General features: G+C 36.5%; 1 protein-coding gene across 2 annotated transcripts in view; it reads left to right on the top strand.

Annotated features, from left to right (window-relative positions):
• Positions 1-7,784: 7,784 nt before the first annotated feature.
• The window catches only part of LOC149571311 (uncharacterized), a 56,145-nt gene continuing 41,511 nt past the window's right edge, over positions 7,785-22,418 (top strand). Inside the window, exons 1-8 of one of the 2 annotated variants that reach the window (XR_016359798.1) lie at positions 7,785-7,993; positions 8,373-8,449; positions 8,555-10,913; positions 11,016-11,200; positions 20,133-20,213; positions 20,424-20,510; positions 20,689-20,828; positions 20,943-21,017. Coding sequence is in view for 1 of the 2 variants with exons in the window: in XM_089812860.1 (XP_089668986.1) it covers positions 9,488-10,913; positions 11,016-11,200; positions 20,133-20,213; positions 20,424-20,510; positions 20,696-20,828; positions 20,943-21,017 (1,987 nt within the window). In the remaining variant the exon portion in view is untranslated. The remainder of the gene's footprint in view (positions 7,994-8,372; positions 8,450-8,554; positions 10,914-11,015; positions 11,201-20,132; positions 20,214-20,423; positions 20,511-20,688; positions 20,829-20,942; positions 21,018-22,418) is intronic. The other variant, XM_089812860.1, reaches the window with a different exon arrangement.

Genomic DNA, 22,418 nt, shown 5'->3' with positions numbered 1-22,418 from the left:
GTTTTCTTTCTTTAAATAAGGTTTAAATACTCCTTCTCAAGAGGTTAGAATCACACTATTGTATTTTTTTTTAGTTTTTAGTTATAGATGAACAATTTGAACCATTAGTACATAACATCATATTAAATCAATAAAATGATATTTTAGTTTGCAGTATATAGTTGAGTTTTGAGAAGATTCATGAAGGGGGCCCACTTAGTGAATATTCCATCTATAATGCTTAATGGTTATTTTTTATACAATAGTTAGTTGTTGCCTTAACAATTGATTGTTCCTACAACAACTCAAGATCCCTTCTTGTGTTTGTTCATCTATCCAAATCAAACATCATAGTTCTTATTTGTTTGTCATGGATTTCATTTCTATTAATCTTCCAAGTTCAAATTTAGATAGTAGTTACTGTTGAGTTTTTCAACTATTTCCTTTCCATGCCCTTTGTTTCCAACATTATTTCCTTTTTAGCTCTAGTTAGTATGAACACTAATGAATCTCTAGTGCACATACTATGCTGATCCATTTCAAGCACACATCCCCGAGTTTAACAAAAAAGGGACCTTCAAAGTGATAAAATAATTGCTTAACCTAGATATCTAATCCCCGAATCAAGGTAAGGAGACCTAGGGGAAAGTCTCCAGAAGCTGCCCAGGCTAACGACACACACATAGAACTCCTAAACCATAATTAGATTATAGTTGTAAATTTTTTGGTTAGATTTTAATTTTATTTTAAACATGAAAATTAAATATCAAATAGATGCATTAGTTGACTAGTTCTCTTTTGCTACTACTCTTCTAGATATATTTTAATAAATATAGATTTACATTATAGATTTTTTCTTACTTTAGGTCAAGTTTCAATTTTTTTCTTTCTAGTGTAGCTTTGTATGTCAATTAAGAGCTTAAAACTAAGGTTTCAACTTCTAGGTACTCATGGATTTCTCTGTAGCAATCATAAAACATCAAGTTGTTAAAAAATGACATTTCCAAAGTGTTGCTTGATAACCACTATGTTTTACACCAATAGTCGTTCACTAAACAATGTGGCCAAATGTGAAATGTCCCTTTTCTGATTTTACATGATATTTCCAACCTTTAATCAGATTTTCAAAATCAAACAACTGCTATCACAAAGATCCATCAAATTTCTCAAGAAACCCCAAATCGGGTATGCCAAAAATAGTGCCAAAAAGCTTCACAGCTTCACCTGTTATTAATAAATCTGAAAGTGGAAATTTTTATAGAAAGTTCAGCAGCATAACAGCCTACAAAATGGTGTTTCCAGATCTATATAGCCTTTACACAATAGTTCACAAATGTAGGACAAAAACTATGCTCATCGGGCTCCCGAAATTAACACAAAATGCCCGAAAACACCACAAAAACACTAATAAACTATCTCAAAAGTTTAATCACGTCCCAATACATATATTCAGCTCTATTTTAACTGCTTAAAGTCTGAAATATAGCAGCAACCAAAACTGATATGAAATGCTCAACTGAAAAACACCAAACTCATGCAAAAAACACACCCAAAAACCCACAAATCTACACTGTTCAACACAAAGGCAAACTCTGTATGAGCATGCACATGGAATGGCTTCAAACTCTCATCTTTAGCCTTCTTGGAAACCTGCAAACTCCCATTCTTGGGTCTCCCTGGAAACCTGCAAACTCCCGTTCTTGGGTCTCCCTGGAAACCTGCAAACTCTCGTTCTTGGGTCTCCTTCTCCACAGGTTTGGCAGCCTCTGAAGAATAACAAAGAATGAGTGAAAATCAAGTCTGGAATGTGCCCAAAATGCCTCCAAACCCCTTAAAAGAGGGCATAACTGTAACTCACGTCCAAGAGAGGTTAATGAAACTTATTTTAATAATATTTTTCATTTATTAGTCCAACGGTTTCCAAAGATTAACCCCCTTTTTTCGAAACTTCACTTTCTTGGGCCTGCCTGCCTTAGCAAAGATTTTCTTTTTTAATTATTTGAAAAGGGGACATGACAAGTCCTCCCCTCCCAATCATTGCTTGTCCTCAAGCAATGGCTGAACAATAAACCAATCAATCCACCTGGATCCCAAACGTAGTCATGAACTATACTACTACCAATTAACACAGGCTCTTGTAATATCCTCTGCAATATGACCAAGAGGAATCCATAATCAAATTGACAATTATAGCTCAACCAAACTCCGAAATCACCACTACCAAAATCAAAAACCCATGAGGCATAAACTCTTAGAACATCAGAACCCAAGTAAAGTGGACAAATCAAACTACCAACACAGTAAATACCATCAACGCATCCCACTGGCCTATACAGAATGCACAATCCAACTCTGCAACAATGGTGAATGCTCTCAAATGAAACTGTACCAAGTATGGAAAATCCACACATTGTACAACTCCTGCAGTCAACACAACTCTGCAAATCATCGGCCACTATCTCATAACCATAACTCCCATACACTGCTGATGGTGAAAAGACATTACAAGATAAAGAGTAAGAAATGGAATCCAAACCAAATTTGTCTGCCATCAACTCCTCAGCACAAGGATCAAATGCTAACTGATGTACATACCCTGCAATATAATGTTGATAAAAAAAACCAACCTCAGTCAACAGCTCACCATGAAGAAGTGATACAACCCACTATGACTGATCACCAACTAAGTCAAGAGATGTCATAGCCAAAGGAGTAGAATCAATAACAACACCTGCTAAAGCATCACTCCAAAACTCCTGCTCTAAGTCATGTATTATCAACCTGTCAATTGCAGGACCTATCACCATGTCATGCCCATCACAACTCTCATCCCGAGGCATCAAACTATCCCATAACTGATGATAAGCACTAGGAACCAAAGTACATCTCTGTATCATCATCTCATCAACATGGTCATCAAAGGTAGATAGATGAGCATACCTCACAGTGTAATGCCGATAGAATGCACCAATCTCAGTCAGTGGCTTAGACTGCAATCCAGATGTAACTAACTGCAATCGATCATTAACCAAGTTGGAACTGACTACTACCTCTGAAGACATTGCGAAGGGAGTAGTATTACTAGTAGGAACCATGCCAACTATCAGCTCACCAACATCACACATGGTCTTTGATACAACATCTCTAGTCTTCGTGCCATTAGTACTAGAGGTCACCACCATGTCAGGCACACCACAAAAATCTGCTATAGCACCCAACTCAATTGAACCTGACTCTAGTGGGAATGAACCTGATATGCCAATGTTAGTATCAAGGATGGATGCATCCCCATCTCCACTGTCTCTAACAATCTCGGCCATGGACATCCTCGGATCACCAAACACCACAGCTTGTGACTGTATAGAATCAGGTAAAGACTGTAGTCGTTCTAACTCCATGGTCACCTTAGCCAAATGAAACTGTGACTCCTTGAGAGCCAATTGTGTACTCTCAAGAATCTCAGAAGTCACCTCAAGCTGCTCAGTAAGATCACTCACCTCATCTTCCTTGGCCAACAATGCATCATATGCTGTACTGCCCCACTCCATAAGATAATCTCTGTCGGCTACCAACTGCATATAATTTTGTCTCAAAATCCGAATAGCCTCCCATAAAGAGTGGATCTCTGTCAAGGAAAGATAACTTCCTCCCTGCTCATCACTAGTAGGAGAACCCCATCCATAAACTGCTAACAACTGACGAGCAGCATCGAAATGTTGGCAAGTGATAGCAATGTCTTGGTCACTAACTCTCAACTGATTAGACACATGATGGCACTGGCTTGACTGTCTCCTACAAACCTCCTCTGATGCACTGTCTGAAGGAGTGTCCTCAAAGTTACTAGTCTCTAGAGTATTACCATCCATATCCTGTGAATCAAATCTAAAGCTCATATCAACATACGGAGTATCAAAAACATTAGCATTGCTGTCCAACTCCTCTATACCCAAAGAAACTAAGTCTTCAAAACTGCCCATTACATCCTTTTGGATGTCATCAATGCCAATATGATCTTGGGACTCATCTATACACACTGCTAAATATGAAATATCATCAACACATTCCAGCAAGTATGGCCGACTGGATATATGAACAAAGCCCAACATTGGTGTATAAAAATTAATACCAACATCAGATAAGATACTGGCACAAGAAAAGACAACACCATGTAATCTGCTAATCAAATCCATGATAGCACCCAAACAAACACTGCTACCAAAAAGTGTTAAAGATCTCCAGTCAACTGAATCCCAAATGCCAATATAACAATCTCGAGTCCATATCCGTAAACTAGAATCAACTGGTAACTCAAGCAAACTCCTCACTTGAGTAATATGACCAATACCAACTAACTCCACATACCTGTCATGATGAGATAATGAAGTCACACTACTATCTTTGTTCACCTTCAGCTGGCTGGACAAATCATGTGAAGTACTACCAGCCTCAACCTCATGTGATGAAGCATCTAACTATGTCTGGTACTCTTTCTCAGCAAAGTCATGAATGCTCAATGTCTGCTCATCTCTACCAGGTATCTCACCATCCTGCACAACAACATCCTCATAATCATCATCTGAACCCACTACACTGTAGTCACTGCTTGTTGTAACTATACCATCCTGAATACCTGTGGCATCACCCTTTGACGACCTGTAAACAATTGTCTCAATTTGAGTATCAAGTTGACCGTTACTATCAATCTGTGTAATATCCTTTCCCACCAGCTCCTGTGGCAGAGTAGAATCTGAGACCTCTACCTGGCTATCAGCTAGTTTCTCAAACTCCTCATGCAAGTTCTTGGGAATTGTGTCATCTGTCCTGTGAGAAAATCTGCGAAATAGAAATCCAGTCAACTTATCCACCTTAGCTGGGTCAGATAACATGTCATTCATTATACGGTGGTGCTCAACCAACTGTTTAGACATGTCATGGCTTATTTTCATAAGTTTATCTCGAATGTCTAAATAACCATCCTTTCTACTGTTTTGACTCTGGCTATCAATTGTCCAAGATCGTTTCCTCTGAGACTCTGTACTATACCTGTCCATTCTGGATAAAGTAGAGTGTAACCCCAATAGGATATAACTTCTTCAAACACCAAGAATTAACATGCAAATGATTAGAAGTAGCATGCAACCATAGATTTGGACATGCAACTGATTAGAAGCAACATGCAACCACCAAATTATGACATGCAAGATCTGGGTAGTTGTCAGAACTGACATGCAAGATCTGGGTAGTTGTCAAAACTGACATGCAAACTTCTACAACCACCAAATTCATCAAGAACTAACATGCAAATGATTAGAAGTAGCATGAAACCATAGATTTTTACATGAAACTAATTAGAAGCAACATGCAACCACCAAATTATGCAAGATCTGGGTAGTTGTCAAAACTGACATGCAAGATCTAGGTACTTGTCAAAACTGAAATGCAAACTTCTACAACCACCAAATTCACCAAGAACTAACATGAAAATGATTTGAAGTAGCATGCAACCATAAATTTTGACATGCATCTGATTAGAACCAACATGCAACCATAAATTATGGCATGCAAGATTTGGGTAGTTCTAAAAACTGAAATGCAAGATTTGGGTAGTTGTCAAAACTGACCTGCAACTTCTACAAACCCTCAGGCTGGCAAGATCATGGCTCTGATACCACTGAAATGTCCCTTTTCTGATTTTACATGATATTTCCAACCTTTAATCAGATTTTCAAAATCAAACAACTGCTATCACAAAGATCCACCAAATTTCTCAAGAAACCCCAAATCGGGTATGCCGAAAATAGTGCCAAAAAGCTTCACAGCTTCACCTGTTATTAATAAATCTGAAAGTGGAAATTTTTACAGAAAGTTCAGCAGCATAACAGCCTACAAAATGATGTTTCCAGATCTATATAGCCTTTACACAACAGCTCACAAATGTAGGACAAAAACTATGCTCATCGGGCTCCCGAAATTAACACAAAATGCCCGGAAACACCACAAAAACACTAATAAACTATCTCAAAAGTTTAATCACGTCCCAATACATATATTCAGTTCTATTTTAACTGCTTAAAGTCTGAAATACAGCAGCAACCAAAACTGATATGAAATGCTCAACTGAAAAACACCAAACTCATGCAAAAAACACACTCAAAAACTCACAAATCTACACTGTTCAGCACAAAGGCAAACTCTGTATGAGCATGCACATGGAATGGCTTCAAACTCCCGTCCTTAGCCTTCTTGGAAACCTGCAAACTCCCGTTCTTGGGTCTCCCTAGAAACCTGCAAACTCCCGTTCTTGGGTCTCCTTCTCCACAGGTTTGGCAGCCTCTGAAGAATAACAAAGAATGAGCGAAAATCAAGTCTGGAATGTGCCCAAAATGCCTCCAAACCCCTTAAAAGAGGACATAACTGTAACTCACGTCCAAGAGAGGTTAATGAAACTTATTTTAATAATAATTTTCATTTATTAGTCCAACGATTTCCAAAGATTAACCCCCTTTTTCCGAAACTTCACTTTCTTGGGCCTGCCTGCCTTAGCAAAGATTTTCTTTTTTAATTATTTGAAAAGGGGACATGACAAAATGTCCCAATAGTTTTTATGAAATGTCCCAATAGTGATACAACAATGGACCAATGACCAACCAAAAATGTTAAAAGATGATTGACTATTAGTACATGTGCGACAGACTATTGATACTAGGGGAAACGACCCAATAGTCGTCCAGGCTAACTTCACGCATCTACAATTCCTAATCCATATGTCAAAATTTTTTGATATTTTCAACGAACTTTTGTAGGTAAGTAAAGAGCTTAAAGCTAACCTTTTAACTTTTTTGCATTTACGAAGCTCTCTATAGAACTAGTAGAGTGCGAGGTGATCTAAAAGTGTCATTTTAAAACGTTCTCCCAAAACACGTTATGTTCACCCCCCAATAGTCACTCACCAAAAAAAAGTACTTTTTACACAAGTAAATCAATCAACAACTAAGAAAGCTAAAAAATGATCAACTATTAGTACATGTGTGATCAACAATGAGTACATGTGCTATCATTTTTTGGGACTTCTTATGAGTAGTAGTTATACTTTTTGACTTGGCAGTCATTCAAACATAGGCGATAGCTGACTTGTTTGTCCTATGTGTTACAATTCTCTTTTTATATTAATATTTGAAGCTAAATATGACCCCAAGTCATTATTATTAGACCCCCTAACGATTATCAAAACTATTAAAACATACCCGTAACATTATTGAAGAGAAATATTAAACTCTTTAAATCCATCTCACCCGTTACCTTTTTCAATCCCGACGGCCGAGCTTTTCCCTGGCTTTAAATCATCCGTCATTATTAACCAGTTCATTCATTTCTCGCTAATAGGTAAATGTCTGGCGCACCGAACGATTAAATCAAAATTAAAGCAGGAAAAAAGCTGGCAATGTCTGGCGCCTTGTTATCCGCATTCAGACAGCAAAACGATAAATCCCTAGTCAAAACGCAGTCACTCAAATTATAGCACAATTATGCGCACACGGCGGAAGGGGCAAACAAAAATAATTCGCCGAGACTCGATCCCTAGACGTCCGATCCATCAAACCATACACGTTAACATTCTCGTACTGTAAAATGGGCGTTGAGATACAATCTGTTTTCCCCTGCGGCAGTAGTACGTAAATAGAGAGGGGGGCCACAATGTCGAACAATAATTTTGAGCAGGGCCATTCCAAAACATATGTCGGTGGGAGTGGCGTGTGCGTGTGTGGTACCGGGCTGTCTTTTTGGGGTGTTAATTCTCGCCTGAGTCTTTTCTGCGTCACCTTGTTTGTCGTCGTAGGAATGGATTCTAGCCATAATTGTCATTCTCTTTTTCAAAATCCATGCCGGACGGAGACGGGAGGAGAGGTTATTTGTGCCGTTAAAGAACGGGGTTATCGAGATGGAAGAAGAGGCAAGGAATTTCTCGAGCAGAGCGTTTGTTGCTTGGAGGAGGTCCCGCGATCGAAACCCCAAGGTGCCCTACTGTTTCAGATACTAGTATCACGCTGCCATGTTTTGCGCTTTAGTTTTGCCTTTTGCTTTGCAGCGCGTCTGCCTGCGTGTGTCTCTTGTGCCTTTGCTTTATTTTCAAGTTTGCTTGTTATGCGCTTCCTTTTCCTTTTGCCTTTTCCTTTTGGCTCTTTTATTCATGTTTAAGGTGCTGAAGAAATCAGGTACTCTTTTGTCGAAGCCTTTTCCCGGGGGTGGACCAGTGTGCTTGCGAATTGCAAATAACGAGTTCATTTTCAAAATGAAGTGATTTAAATAAAAGTGGAATTGATTTGAATTTTTTTTGTGGAGTTTAAGGCGAATGATATTTATAGGGAAAATTGAAAAGTAGATTTTATTTGCAGGATCTTTTTCTGGTACATTGCAGTTTGTTTTGGAGGTTAGATTCGGAGGAAGAGGTTCATGTTAGATGATATAGCAGGTGAGTTGGTGGAAGCTTAGATGAATTATGCAGGGAAGACTTGTTTAAATTTGAATTGGTCATATGTAGAGTTGTAGTGGCTGAGCCCAAATTTTTGATGTGCAGGCTGTCTTTCTCCTTCTTGGAATCTAGATGACTTATAAGCTTAGATGAGTAGAAAGGGATTAGAGAAAACAACAAGAGGAAACTCTTAAGATCAAATTTCGATTACTTAATATTTATGGCTGCAATGTCTGAATGTGGCTGATGCAAGCTGCCTCTATCCCTGTTGTTTTATTTGTATAAACGAGGCCTGCTCTGTGGCAAGGGGAGGTTTTCTTATGTGCCCGGATGTGGATGGGAGGTTTAACTTCAGATAGAGAGACACTTCTTGAAGTAAAGAGAAGAAGATAAGAATCTAGAGTTAAATACTAAGGGAAAAAGAGTTTGGACTTGAAATAAGATTTGGAGTTGCAGTAGTTGTTATAGAGTATAGATGTACACACTGTAAAGTGTTTGGCGTTGCTTTATCAAGTTAAGGCTGGGCCTGCCTAGGGAAAGAGTGACACTCCGTGTAAAAATAAATGGTGCTGTTATTGTGCAATACAAATAGAGAGAATGTGGTAATTATGATCAGTTTGTTTAAAGCTGCAGCGTCAGAATCTTGTTGTGCTAGGGAATGGCCATATGTGAATTGTATTAATACTGCTATAATTCCAGATTTTTGGTCGCAGTGGAGAAATTGTTTCCTTTTGGTTTAGATTCCAAGGAAGAGTTGTGGCCAGATAAACACAATAGAGGTGTTCACTAATGAAGACAATGATGCACTGCTGAAAAATAATTAAGTCAACATAGGTAGGAGGAGAGAAAGCAAAGTACCTGGCATGCAGTGTCTGTTTGAAGCATTTCATGCTAGATTGGTAATATTTAGAATTTTAGACTGTGTTACAATTTTATCAAGCCTTGATTGATTGGAGTTGGACTATAGTACAGGTGATACATAGGGAGAAGATTCTATTCCAGAGAAGAGAATAAATCCGGTCAAAAGCATTGCAAAGAATGGGAGCTCATCTTGATCGTATGCATGTGCAGGAGAAGGAAGATAAAGAGATGCATGGAAGCTTTCGAAAAAATTTCAGCAAATCTTGGCATTTGAAACGATCTGATGACAATGGCGCTGTTTCAGGAGATTCGTCTGACCATTGTCAGTCTGATTTGCAAAGAATTTCGTTGGCAGCTTCGAAGCTGCCATGCCAATCCTTTGGAAATGCTCAATCACAGGTTTATCCCCAGGATGAAGTGCCCTCACTGAATAAGCGTGATCGTTTTTCTCATTCAGCTCGGCAGCATGGTGAAAGGCGAAGAGTACCAGATGAGAGAAGAAGATTGTCAGATGTAGGAGTGCAGACAATGAAAAATGTAGAGTCCAGTGAGGCTCCTAGGGGTTTGTATAAAAGATTTGATAGGCTTTCTCGCTCAGCTAGGCATCCAGAAATGGATTGCTCATTTTCACGAAGTAGTTTTTCTAAAGAATCCAGGGGCTTTATTAGGGATAAAGTACAAAAACATGAAATTAGCCTTCTTAAAACACCAACAGAGATTGGCAGGAGTGCTATATTAAAGGAATCCAATGATTCTGACAATATTGAAATTTTCCAGAAGCCCCATGATTCAAGAGAAAACTTCCTAAAGACATCCTTTTCATCTTATTCAGACGAAAGGTTTATAGATAATTCATCTAGAAAATCAGGCTGCAAAAAGTGTACTGATAAGCATCTGAAGTCTCGGAAAAGTTTATCTTTTTGTCGTACTAATGAAGCCAGGTCCCGAGCAGCAGCTTTGCAACAATGGTTCAAACACATTATCAGGAGGAAAAGATCACAAAATATAAAGAGTGGACAGCACGAGAACTGTCACATGGATGAGCAGGACCACTCAATCTGTATAAATGCCAAGTCATCAAATGACATTTTAGAATGGGGTGTCCTTAAAGATAGAAACTACAATTCCTCGGGACACTATTTCAGGGGATCTTCTTCTATTAGAATGAGTAAAGCTTGTGATAATGATCATGAACTAATACCCTATTTACAACGGAGCAGCTCTGTTCCTCATTCGGAATCCAGTTATGCATATCAGAATATCCATGCAGAAATGCCTAGGCTAAGTGAGGCTAGTGCTGGAAGCTTGAGAAGATTTTCCATTATAGAATCAAAGGAATTAGAGGCCTTGGAGTCAGAAGAGGTTTTCTTCCCTCGGAGAAGACATCGAGAATCCATCCACAAAAGGTCATTTTTCCCTGAAAAGCCTAAAGATTTGCTGCTGCGTAATGTGGCAAGAACTACAGAGAATAAAGTTCATTTAGAAGTAGATAATATTGACTGTCTCAATAGCTTTTTGAGAAGACAAAAGGTGAAACTTAGCAATGTATCCACCGAGGATTGTTCAGAACGTGTCAAAATTATTCTTTCAGGACCTGATCTCAGTAAGTTATAACCATAATATTGTAATGATTTTACTTGATTCTTGATTATGTGTCTTTGTTCTGTCAGCCTCTCTCATTATAATATTATTTTGTGTGCTGTAGCTCTAAGCTCTATGGTGTCAGCAATTTGCTATGCATGGTTGTTGGAGCACACAGCAACCCTAGATGGGTGGAACCCTGTGCCTGTCATTAATACTACTCGGAAAAATATGTGGGAGCACAGGGCAGCAGCATGGCTTTTCCACCATTGCGGTCTAGATGGTAGAGCTCTCTTTTTCTGTGATGAGGTAGACTTTGTTTCTTACATGAGATGCTTAATTTGCAAACTTAAAGCTTTGTTTATGAAAGGATTTTTTGCTTTTGTCTAGTTGAAAATGGAAGATATAGATAAATGTCATACTTTTTAATCTATAGTGAATTCTTGTCAAATTGAAAATGAAAGAAAATTCAAATATTTTATCGAGCAGCATAACATCCTACAATTCTTGTAAATAGAACTTACTTATTAGAACTAATAGAGGGAGATGATATTGTTTAACCATAGCCACCTCTTTTTAGTTTTAAGAAGTCAAGTTTTGTTATTACATGAAGTTCAGGATACCATAGTTTGAGTAAAAGGAATAGATAAATCTTGCCACTTGATTGATACTCATGGAAAAGAAGAGGAATCGAGAATAGAAATCAAAGAGAAAAACTGTCTATAGAAAGGGTGAAGAAAAATGTCAACAGTTCTTAATTGCTGGCATTCTCTAATGGAAAATAAAAAATCAACTACGTTTACAAATGTGGGTGTAATTAGTTCTTAATATTTTATATGCTTCCTCAAAGCTGCACAACTATATAATGAGATGGGTGCATCCTTGAGTTTTAACTAATTTTACAGATGCGATAAAGTATGTCATGTGCGAATTGTGATGATGAGCTTATGCGGCACTTTTATAAGTGCATTTGCCTACTTGTACCTTTGAGTTTGAGCTTCTTCGCAGTCTATTCCACATGGGTTGCTAATAACAATGTTGGCCACACCTCACAAGGTAAGGAATGTGCTTATAATAAAATTCCTTTCACAGCGACCAAATGTTAATGTTCAGTTCACTTCTAAGAAACTTGTATGTGCTTATTGAATCATAATCGACTTGGATACTCCAGTGTTTAATCTTCAACTTGAATTTAAATCCACTTTTGTGCTGATATATTGCTAGCCTCTCAAAGCTAACACATATAAGGAAGAATTGGATGTTTGCTATAATTATGGGCTGCTATCTACAGCTTTTATTCAATTCAGTATTTACAATGTCCGCATGCTCAAATACATGCCCACAATGCCATAAATCAGATTTTGTGTGCTTATGGGCTAATGCCAATATGCATCTCTTCTGATACACAAAATCAATGGTGTACCACTAGAATCATGTTGACTTGTTTAAATTATATACAGCTGAATTCTACTTTGAAATGCTGTTGTAAACAAAACCTACATTTGCAATGAACTGAACATTAAAAGAAAAGTGGGAAAAGTCCAAAAGAAGGGGTGTATGATTGCATCTTCTCATCTCTACTATCATTATGCAATTTCCAACCCAATTACTTCATTTGAGTCTCCAGTGACACAATGACACTCCTGCAGCAGTTAATTAAAAATGCTTCACAAGCTTGTGTGGCTTTTAAAAATTGCAAAATAATGTGCTTTACAACTATGCTCATCTCTCATTCATCTTGTAGCTCTAGAATGATCAAGATTGCTTGATACATGGATCCAAGGTATATATTTATGCAAACAATGAGCAACTGAATTGCATGGAGACTTTAAACACTGTTTCACTCAAAGAGATAAAAAAGGAATCATTATAGTTTCTGCTTTGAGCATTTGAAGTTGTTCACATGTCTATATGTTATGGTTTTGGTAGGTCCAAAATCTGTCCATGTGTAACCTGCTGAACAGAATGTCTTTAGTAGGCACTGAAGTTTTTTGCATCTTCAATGTGCTTTAAATGTTAATTGGTTTTCTTAATTTGTGTGGAACCCAAGGTTTTTGGATCACCCAGGCACCCTTGAGTGTTGTACACTTCCTGCCTTTGTTCAACTTTGTCATTCTCAATTTTCCTTATCCTACATCATAGGGTTAGTAGAGACATCTTACAAAATACTAAATTATTCATGCAAACCATAGCTTAAAAACTTGCCACATGCTAAAACTTGGAAGACCCTAATTTATCTCAGACTCAACAACTTAAAAAAGTATTTGAATTCCTTGAAAAGACATATGTTTAATGCAAAATATTTACACAACAAATTGAGTTTCTTAAACATCAGGGTTTGAATATAAAAAGGAGTACAATATTGCATCATTATATAAATATAATAATTAATAAAGAAGGCAAGTATTATGATGATTGAAAATAATAATAAAAAATATCATATCCTTTCAAGTTGTGACAATTTATAATTATCTTCTTTGTATACATTCTAGTGGTTGTTTGGGGCCTATTCCTTGAAGGTGGTTGTGGCTCCAATCTCATTCTAAAAGATCAGTTGATAAATATGTTTAATGATGATTGAAAATAATTATCAAAAATTACATATCCATACTTGTTCTAATAATTTACAGTTTTCTCTTCCCTTCATACATTTTAGTCATTCTTTGGGGTCTACTCCTCGAAGTTGGTTGTGGACCCACTCACATACTAAAAGATTGCAACTCCACCCCTGAACTAAGAGGCAGTGTTTCCTCTTGCTCAGTGTTATCATCTCCCATGATGTGATTCCTTCCAACAACTATTACTTTTTTGCATCCTTTGCTTCCTTCCTAAAATTAACAATCTCCTTTTTTGTAAACATGGAGGTTTCATTATCTTTCCTAGTCTAATCATTATATGGATCAATCTCCTCCAAGTCAGTTGGCTCCTAAGCAATAGTCTCCATCTTTCTTATGCAAAGGCAAAGGTTGTATTGTGCAAATATGAGTTCATTGAGACACTTTTACATCAGCTTGGTATACTTCTTTGTGTGAATGACCTCAAAAAAGCTATAGTTGTGCTCACATCTAAAAGCAAAAGGCTGAGATAAAATTTTAAGGGCTAGTTTTTGAAGCTTTGGGGTATTTTGGCTCCCATCTTTCCATCAAATAGGTTCAAAGAAGACATTCAAAAGTTCACTAGTAAGCAATAATTACAAGTTATAAGTAATGATTCTAGTTTTTTTGTTACCTAATGCTTTAGGTGATTATCCCTTAAATGACTAGTGGAAAAGAAAAAAAGCTCGCTTACCTACTTATAATTTTGTAACTCCATAGTAATCAGGTTCTTGTCTGAACCTTAGTTGTCATCCTCTCAATGCATTTTGAAAGGCCCTCCATAACCTTCCTTGTAATATTTGTGAAGTGCTATAAGCAAAACATATTGGGGTTGAGGCAATATCTCACTTCTACATGATGGAATGAATATATACATGTCACAAAATACTTAAATAATCATAAAAGCCATAGTTCAAAAATTTGCCACTTACTAAAATTTAACAACTTAAAAAAGTCAAGTTCCTTAAAACCATAATTTTGCTGGAAAATAGGGTTGTGATATATGGAATGAGTTTGTAAAACATTCATAAGTCTTTTCTATTAGATTTGAATACTAAATGAGTATAACAATACATCATTATGCAAATTCAACTACCAATATAAATATACATTATATGTATTATGATGATTTAAAGTAATTTAAAAAAAATACATACACGCAAGTTAAAACAATTTATAGTTTCCTCTTCCCCACATACATTCTAGTGACATTTTGAGGTCATACTAAAAGGTTACAGCTCCGTTCTTTAACTAGTAGGCAATGACTTTGACTCAACATGATCATCTCATAGAATGCCATTTGAGTCAACACCTTTTACTTGTTTTGTAAATATGAGGGTGTTCTCATCTTGCCTAATCCATTCATTAAACAGATCAATATCGTCCAAGTCAATGGAATCCTAAGTAACCTTGTTTGCCACTTTCCAATTGCACTCAAATCCATAAGCACTACAAGGTCGAGACAAAATGTAGAGGGCTAGTTTTCAAAGATTTGTGGAATTTCTTCCTTGATCTTCAAACTAAGAAGCTATGGAAAAGGCATTGGAAAGTTTGTAAGCAAGCAATTATTACAAGTTAAAAGTAAAGACTTGAGTTATCTTTACATGGTGTAGAGGCGGTTCTCCCTTAGATAGCCAGTGGTAAAAAAGAGAGACTTCTCGTAGGTTGTAATTTTATAATTCCTCAATAATTAGGTCTCTCATCTCAATCTTAGCTCTCATCCTCATAATGTATGTTGAGAGGTCCTCCGTAACCAACCCTTGAAAATCCATTAAGTCTCTTGAGAAAGAGAAAAATAGAGGTGAGGTAGCAGCCCACTACATAAATAGGGTGGAGTTGATAGTTCCAACTTTGATCAATGATCTGCTAAATGGTTTCAATTTATTTGCTTCCTTTGTAGTAGCTTTGGATGGCTTCCTTAGTATTATCTATGACCTTCTAAATGTAACCTATTGGTTTTACAACCAATTGTATTGGATTTTTTTGCTACCTTCATATTTTTGATAAACTGCCCTTTTTATATAAAAACCATGGAGGTCTAGCAATTTATTTAAATTGCCATTTGTTGTGGCTTCCCGTAATATTTTTTGACATAAAACTTCCTCCCCCTTTATCAACCATTTGAGGCGAGTTACCTAAAAGGGAATCTAGCTTAGGATTATCATGCTAGTTTATTTGGTGCCTTGGAACACCTTGTTTGATCAAAGGTGGAGGTTGCTTCATCCTTTTAGCAATCCAGATTCTATATTTAGAAAATTTTCCTCATTGGTCACATCTTTTGGCCTTTGATGAATTGTTGTGTTGTTTTTGAATTTGTCCACCATAACTCATTTTGGAGAGTGCTCCTTGGTTTAACTTTCTTAATGTATTTTTTGTTTGTCTACTTAGGCCCCTTAGGTTAAAGGGAATTTTTTTTTTTCTCCACATAAGTTTATTTAAGGAGAGTTGAGGTAGTCTTTATGCTATGCCTCTAACCCTATAGTGTGGACTGAGTTATGAGTATTCAGCTTTGTGACTATGTTAATTCTTGAAGAAGTTAAATAATCATCGTTATAATCAATATATAGTATTTAGGTCATTGTATGGGTTTATAATTATCAAATCGGCCTTGGTGGTGGCCAAGATACAGTTAGGTATATGTAGGAGTTAGTGGTTAGTTATTATCAATAAGAGAGTATTTGCAATGCTCCTTGGAGAATCCCCCCCATCATTGGGGATGACGCCCCCAGCGTCGTCACCATAGGGAACATGGGGACGCCCCTACATTCTCGGAATGCTGGGATGTCCCCACGTTCTTGGAATGTTGAAGGGGACTCAACAATGCCCCTCCAGCATTCCAGCGATGTCAACATCCCCCATCACAACAACATGAAAAAGTAAATTAAAAAAAAACATATTTTTAAATTCATATGATCAGATTTTTAAACTCATTGTAATAATCTTTATGATCAGATACTGTTGATATCATATGATATAATATAACTCTTCCATTTGTTGATTCAACAATTCAAAATTTTACCATTAAGTAGTATTAAGTATTCTAATTTCTAATTAGTAATTCGATATTGAAAACTTTAATGTTCAATATTTATTGTTCAATGCTCAATACAATGTTCAAGTATTTAATAATTTACTAGTTTACATCTTTATGTCTTATACATATTTTCATAACTAACATCAAAAGCATTATATGTATAGTATATAGTATACACATCCCCACCCCTTGCTACCCCCACACCACTGCCCTCCTCGCTGTCCTGAAATTGAGGCTCCTCTGTCCCCCCTACCTGAAAAACTTGTCCCCCTGTTCCAACGTCCCTCCATCCCCCAAGTGGTGTAACTATGAGTATTTGTTACTTATTGAAGAACAATAGACCCCCTCAATGTGGCATATTTTTATCAATATATCTCCAATTATATTTCTCTATTTTGCAAGTTGTTTTATTAAAATCCCATGGAGGTCAAGAATGCTATTGAAATTACCATTTGTTGTGGCTTCTCTTAATATTTTTTGGAGTAAAACCTCCTCTCCCCTTTATTAGCCATGTGAGGCAAGTTACCTAAAAGGGAATCCATCTTAGGTTTATCATGCTAGTTTATTTGATCCATTGGGACATCTGGTTTGATCAAAGATGGAGGTTGCTTTGTCCATTTAGCAATCTAGACTCTATATTAAGAAAGCTTTCCTCATTGGTCACATCTTTTGGCTCTTGATGAATTGTTGTGTTCTTTTTGATTTTGTCTAGCTTAACTAATTTGGATAGTGCTCCTTCATTAAATTTGACTTTCTTAATGTATTTTTTTGTTTGTCTACTTATGCCCCCTAAATGAAAGGGAATTATTTGTTTTTTACACAAATAAGTTTATTTAAAGTGAGTTGAGGTGATTTGAATGGAAAAGGATGACAATATCATGATCAGCAAACGTGGGTTTAAAAGCACAAAAAAGTGTCATACCTCATGCATGTGATTGATACAACAAAGTTGCAACCCATTTGGGAAATGCCATATAAAATCATGCCTTGCTCAAATGCAAGTTGGAAACATTATGGGGTCTTTCTTTTTGTTTGAATATTGCCATCTTGGAAGTGCGACTAGGAATACAAGTTATTCAAGTTGGTGTTTTTCATGCCAAACGAATATATGTTTTTCAAATCCAAAAAAGCTAGATATTAGTTGTAGCCTTAGTCGTGGGGTATGCAACCTGCAGCCTGGTGCAACTGGACCAGGTTTTCCTGGGGTGATGCACCTGGTGTGTCCTACGCATATTGGGTGTGCTGTGGATACATGCTCACAGACCCACAACAGATACAGCAAAGTTGCAACCCATTTGGGAAATGCCATATAAAATCATGCCTTGTTCAAATGCAAGATGGAAACATTATGGGGTCTTTCTTTTTGTTCGAATATTGCCATGTTGGAAGTGCGACTAGGAATACAAGTTATTCAAGTTGGTGTTTTTCATGCCAAAGGAATATATGGTTTTCAAATCCAATAAAGCTAGGTATTAGTTGTAGCCTTAGTTGTGGGGTATGCAACCTGCAGCCTGGTGCAACTGGACCAGGTTTTCCTGGGGCGATGCACCTGGTGTGTCCTAGGCATATTGGGTGCGCTGTGGATACATGCTCACAGACCCACAACACACTCGAGGTGCCTGGGGCGCACCCTTTGCACACCCAGGGCATACCCGCGAGGCAGCTGATAAAAACATTGAACTAATTGGCACTGTTTTGTCCTGGATACAAATATTGAACTGTTGATAGTCAAGCATTGTGGCAAGATTTTCATTACTCAAGGAGGATAAACAGTCGAGCATAAACAATAAAAGTTACTTTCCTATTGGCTAAAATAAAAACCAGTATTGAGTTGTAACAAGATTTGAAAGGAAAACAGGCTAATTTTCCTTTTAATTTTTCTATTGCTAGAACCCAAATACAACAGCACATACTATAGAACCATTCTGCAAATTATAAGGGAAACCTTCTTTTTACACTAAATGTAAATTGCGATCGAGCATTTTGCAGCAAATCTATGCATTGGACTACTAATAGAAAAGTCTTATAGTGAGATTTTCAAATTTAGAGGGTAATATGCCCTAAAGACTACTTCTATAGAGTTTAAAATGTTTCCTAAACAAATTTTATGGATGATAATTGATGCCAGATTTATGATGCAGAAATTGTCATTTGAAGGTTGAAGTCAAGTCTTTGTGTTTGCGTGTAGATAAGGATAGTTGATGTTAAACTTAGGTTGTAGAAGTTGCCAAGCTGTTAGTGATTGTTAATTCTATGTTTGTAATGCCTTGAGTTGAGTAATCTTGTCAAGGTTTAATGCTTGTTATTTATAACTTTGCATATTCATTTAACAATTAATTTATTTGAATTCTGTGATGTTAGTCCATTTGATTTTCTCCTGTTGATCTAGAATATTGGTCTCTAATTTAGCCATAATCAGCATCTATTAGTGTTATCACCTTCAATCTTTTTACAACCAATTATTGGCCTTTGCTTTACTTAGCATGGACTTGTGCTTGTCTGTTCATTGGGTCTTTATTCCCCATTTAAAAATCTTTCTGCAACCCTTGATTGTTTACAATCCAATGGGCATTTGGGGCAAACAAATAGTCAGTGAGACATTTAGTGTGTACATTTAATTGAAAACCTTTTATAAAATCTTGTCCAGTGCGCATGCTTGTAAATTCTGTTAGCTTTAGGTTTAGTTAGATCTTATGAAGCCTCCCTTCATAATTTGAAGAATGGTACCACCCCACACACTAATTTGTTTTGTGTTGTCTCAAAAAATATAAGTTAATATGCTAACAATTTTTGGTGACCTTGTTGGGAACAAGATACAAGAAGTGGATCTAACAGGCAAAAGATCTTATCAATTTCAATTGAAGTATTTTTCATCTTGGCTGAGAAGGTATACATCAAATAATGCTAGAAGGTTAGGGCTTCTTAGACCCTATTGTTGAAATGCCTACTCAAGCATATCGGAGTGCAAGTTTTCATTTGCCAGTAGTATGAGAGCTTATTGGCATATTTGCAAGAAATCAAGATCTTGATAAAGAATCTAGATCTTCAATATGACTAGGAACTATGGAAACTGTGGCAAAAAAAATTCCCATATAATTGTGACAAAAAATTGGGACGGGAAATTCCCATTGTATACATCTGCATTGCGAAACCCCACCATGTATATCCTGGTCGGCACTGTATATATATTGCAGTAGGAATTGGTGTATATCCGTGTGAGATGCTGTTGGCAACAACTGTGGAAATATGTATATATATCCTATATTATTTCTACAGACCTGTTTGTCTATCACAGCAGACATTTATGTGCTTTTTTTAATGTATATATGCTACTATGTGTACTGTGGTTACAGTGTTTGTGGGGGCTCATATGTATAGGCCCAATGCATGTGTGTATATCACTTAAATACTTGTGTATCTAACAGAAAACCTCTGATTGCATTGCTGTTCCTGATGTATATGTCTGTGAGATAATTCTATTCTTACAAAAGTTGATGCTAAATATTTAAATTATAGCTTTAGTTTTTAATATTGAAAAATAAGACATCCTATGATGAAATATGAGTGGTATCTGATGAAGTTCTTCATTAATACATCTCTAGTTTTGGAACAGGTGGACCTGGAAAGTCTCGTTCATTCTCGGCAACTTAATATTCTGGTTATTGGACAAGATGCCCTGGGAACTGATGATGAGGTGATTGATCTTTATATGTGAAAATGTAGCCACTTGATCTATGAATGAAGTGCTTTTTCCCCATTGAATAGTTTGGCTGCTTGAATTGGATTATTGAATTTTCTGTTCGTCATTCAACCTTTATGTCAAAGCTTTTTGCACTTGGAAGATGATGCTTCTGTATTTTGTAGTAATACTAGTTTCTTATCCAAGGTTGCATGGTTGAATCAGGTTGCTTCAGTCTGCACTATCCTTGTGGAAGAATACAGGAAGCATGCCTGTGATCTCCTACAACATCCTTATGTTAGGAAACTTTTGGTACAATTTCACTTACATGCTACTCTATGTTTTTGATCTTGAAATTACAGTGGCTGCAGTAATTTTTATCAATATTCAAGATTTTGTTCAATTTTTATACTATGGACTTATCATTCATGAAATAATTTTTCCCGTATGTGAGTTGTTTATCATGGCCGAGTCCTTGAGCAAATTGCAGTTATCAGCTTGCAGGTATTCTCGTAGATACACAGAATCTTGACCCAACTGCTGTGTTCTTTACAACAAGAGATAGAGTAGCTGTTGATTTACTGCTGGTTGGTGGCAGTCAGTATAATTGCAATGTCCTTTTTGGTCAATGTATGTCTCCTGCAATTTATGTTTTTCCCGACAACTAGAAGTTTTTATCTGGGGCATACATCTGCCTTTATTTAAGTTGTGGATTTATGCCTTCATTTCTTTTCTTTTTTGCAGTGGACCAAGATCATACTGATATTTCATTAGAAGAAGCAATGCAGAACAACTATGGAGATCCTTCAAATGATTCTGGTAGGTTCTTTGAACAGCTTATTTTTTGAAGCTGTGTAAATTTTTCAAGCTCTTACATTTTAGGTATAGATATAATTGTTTAAAAATAATGCAATACATAAATAGAATAAAAGGAAATTTACAGCGATGAAGTTTAGATAGAGACTCCTTTAGCAAGAATATTAGGAATGCTGCACTTGCATTAATCTATTTCATTGCGAGTTCGCATTGTCTGGTCTCTATTCTAATATTTTTATTATGTCAATGTTTCCAATTTCTTATGTTACTTATGTTAAAACTAGAGCCCAGAAATCCATGAAGATAACCAGCAATAAGAAAGAGATAAAACTGAAACAAAGAACACTAGAATTATCCTGGGAAAACCCTTCCAAGTATGAAGGAAAAACTCAGTTACACAACACAAATATATCTTTATTGATATGAAATGTTCAAGTGTACAATATCCTTTGCTTGATGCAAATATATAACAATAGGAGAGACTCTTCACATTATAACCAAAGGTCCCTTGAGATAATAAATTATAACTCTTTGGATATTCATGCCTCAATGCATGTGAATAACACATGTCAATTACATTTAATATTACAAATTAAACTGAAGTGACCTTTTCAGCTAAAGATGAAAATAACGGTAAAAACGTCCAGATTTCGAGAGATAAATTTCTCTATTGCAGCTACAAACTTTAACACTCCCTCTTAGCAAGAGAGAGATCTTTTAGTTGAATAGTCACACAAAACTGCAACAAAAAAAAGTCAATGATAAAGTCTGATCATACAAATTCATAACATAATTCATGGAGTCACTCAACATGAAAACTTGTAACAATGTGTCATATTCATGGAATCACTCAACATGAAAACCTATAACAATGAGTCATATTCATGGAATCATTCAACATGAAAACCTATAACAATTACTCATATTCATGGAATCACTCAACATGAAAACCTATAACAATTACTCATATTCATGGAATTACTCAACATGAAAAGATTTGTAAGACTCATAGTTAAGTCTTTAATCACGGAGTCTCTCAATGTGAACTCCTATTACGAAATCTCTCAACATGACATCTAAGTCCCATTACGGAATCTCTCAACATGATATCATCATGGACTCTCTCAACATGATGTTCATTAATGCATAGTGAAAGAGGTATTGTAGCTGATCTTACAATCTCTTTTATTCAGACAAGAATAAAATAGGCAATAACAAACTAAGACTTGATTCCATTTAAGTCTCAAATTTTATACATACCACAAGCATCACAAGCATCTATGAGAGTGATGGGGATTCAATAAGTACTCCCTCTTAATTATGAAGCCTCCCTTTGAAGCTAAAATCTCCCTCTGGAGTTATAATCCTTATCTTGTTGCATCTTGCAACAGAGAGAGATTATTT

Source organism: Cupressus sempervirens, chromosome 2 (assembly GCF_028749045.1).
Source record: "Cupressus sempervirens isolate cs-2001-9-10 chromosome 2, ASM2874904v1, whole genome shotgun sequence".
NCBI lineage: Eukaryota > Viridiplantae > Streptophyta > Pinopsida > Cupressales > Cupressaceae > Cupressus > Cupressus sempervirens.
This window is presented reverse-complemented; position numbering and strand designations above follow the sequence as displayed.